Here is a 2583-nt window from a genome sequence, read left to right as displayed (position 1 = left end):
TCTGCATCTTGATATGCACGCAACCTACATATGAGTATGTCCTTCTCCTTCCTTTTGTTTTGAGACAAACATTCACTTTTTTCAAGCTTCTTTACAAATCTCATATTATAAATGGTCAACATCGCATGCATCTTGGAAGTCTTTACAAATCTGCATCTTGGAAGTATAAGCCTTTTGTTTTGACTTCCATCCATTCTGGCTAACAATGACACCTGGATACCAGATATCTCTTGTGTGATGGCAAAGAGTTATAGAAAAGTCGGCAACAGTTAGCATTGACCCCATGGCCTACTGGGCAATAGATTTCTTCACACACAAATACATTATATATGCATCCATGTATCCATTCTCCAGCTCCACCTTTCTTCCATGATGCATACCGCAGTAGTTGCAGCTCTTGTTCTCTGCCTCTTTGCAACTGAAGCCACATGCTCCAGTGCGCAGACACCAACACACAACATCTCCTCCTGCCTCCTGTCCAATGGCGTCAAGAACTTCTCCCTCCCTACAGATCCAAGCTACATGCCACTCCTCGACTCCTCCATCAGAAACCTTTGTTTCGAGCTCCCGGGCGTCGGCAAGCCGGCCGCCGTCGTGCTCCCGGCCTCCAAGCGGGACCTCCAGCGAGCCATCCTGTGTGCACGTTCCAGCTCGCTGGCCATCCGCGTGCGCAGCGGCGGCCACAGCTACGGGGGGCTGTCGTACACCACAGAGAACCACGTCCCCTTTGTGGTGATCGACCTCACGAACCTGAACCGGGTCCAGGTCGACTCGGGCTCGGGCACGGCCTGGGCCGAGTCCGGTGCGACCCTGGGCGAGCTGTACTACGTGGTAGGCCGGTCGAACCGGACCCTGGCGTTCTCGGCCGGGTCGTGCTCGACGGTTGGCATGGGCGGCCACACCTCCGGCGGTGGGTTCGGGCTGCTGTCGAGGAAGTTCGGGCTCGCCGCCGACAACGTCTTGGATGCGATCTTGATCGATCCAAGTGGTAATGCCCTTACCCGTGAGTCCATGGATGATGACGTGTTCTGGGCCATTCGAGGCGGCGGTGGAGGGAGCTGGGGTGTGGTGTATGCTTGGAAGCTCCGGCTTGTTCCGGTTCCCAGCAACATCACTGTGTTCAGCTTGGGTCGGACCGGTCCGGTCGAACGCATTGCCGAGTTGATGCACAAGTGGCAGTACGTCGGGCCCAATCTACCCGATGAGTTCTACCTCTCAACATACATTGCGTCAGGGTCGTCAAATGGTAACCTCTCCATGTCATTCACTGGCCAAGTTCTAGGGCCAAAGCATCTCGCCATGTCAGTGCTAAGCCGAAGCTTTCCTGAGCTGGGCCTCGCCGAGTCAGAGCTATCGGAGTCGAGTTGGCTTGAGTCGGCGGTGAAGTTCGCGGACCTCGACTCAGTCTTGAACCTCACAAATCGACAGCCCGGTGTGGGGCAATATTCGAAGAGGAAGTCCGACTACGTGCAGGCACCAATCTCGATGCAAGACGCGATCAAGATCATCCAATACCTATCGACCGCGTCACAGGGGTCCATCCTGTTGGACCCCTACGGCGGGGCCATGGCACGGGTAGGGAGCACCGAGACGCCGTTCCCACACCGTGCCGGGAACCTCTACAGCATCCAGTATGCCGTGTCCTGGAAGGCCTCGGATATCGATCGTGCAGACGAGTACATCGGATGGCTCAGATCTTTCTACGCATTCATGGCGCCCTATGTGTCGAAAGATCCACGGGCCGCGTATGTCAACTACTTGGACCTCGATTTGGGAACGAATGACTGGACGAATGCTACCGGTGGAACGTCCAATAACTCTGTGAGTCACGCGGCATCTTGGGGCCAACGTTATTTCTTGAGGAACTTTGACCGGTTGGTTCAGGCCAAGTCTAAGGTCGACCCTGAAAATGTGTTCAACAATGCACAGAGCATTCCTCCTTTGCATTACGAGAGACAACACTAAATTATTAATGGCATGTAATGTAACTATCAACAATACAGTAATAAATAATGTGGTTTGGAGGAGTAAGTTTTAGTCTGCAAAATTCAAATCGCGATTTGCGTGTGTGATTTATGACATTCTCCGAAATTAAGATTGTTGCATCTCTTGGGTCCTGCTTCTGCCTTTTGGCACTTGATTATTTGGAGCCTCCACATGTGCAACTGCTCAACCAACACTGGCAGGCTCTTGCAAATTAGTTGGCCACATGAAAATTGTATAATTGATGAGTCTGTTGTAAAAAAAAAAAAATGAGTGTGATACAATCTTACTAGTGGCAAAATATTCCAACCCAAATGTGATCAGCCTGAAAAGAATAAAGCTATACAAGCCAAATCCAATAGAAAAACCTTCCTACTCACTCCGGTACTAAATACATGACGTTTTAGATCAGATCCAGTTAAACTTTTAAACTTTGACCATCAATAACTTTGGAATATTTAGGTTGATAACATGAAAAACTAATGTGTAGATTTATCTTAAAAAATACTTTTATAATATCACAAAATTGTCGGATTTTATAAATATATTCTAGTAAAAAATAGTGATCAAAGTTATACATCAAATACCGTGCGATGTTCA

The 2583-nt window shown here is 49.4% G+C and overlaps 1 protein-coding gene across 1 annotated transcript; it reads left to right on the top strand.

Moving 5' to 3' along the window:
* Positions 1-347: 347 nt before the first annotated feature.
* On the top strand, positions 348-2031 carry LOC133895650 (berberine bridge enzyme-like D-2). The gene has a single exon (XM_062336113.1). The coding sequence runs from the start codon at positions 370-372 to the stop codon at positions 1963-1965; it is 1596 nt and encodes a 531-aa protein (XP_062192097.1). The 5' UTR covers positions 348-369; the 3' UTR covers positions 1966-2031.
* The last annotated feature ends 552 nt before the right edge of the window (positions 2032-2583 follow it).

This window comes from Phragmites australis, chromosome 16 (genome assembly GCF_958298935.1).
Source record: "Phragmites australis chromosome 16, lpPhrAust1.1, whole genome shotgun sequence".
NCBI classification, from domain to species: domain Eukaryota; kingdom Viridiplantae; phylum Streptophyta; class Magnoliopsida; order Poales; family Poaceae; genus Phragmites; species Phragmites australis.
This window is presented reverse-complemented; position numbering and strand designations above follow the sequence as displayed.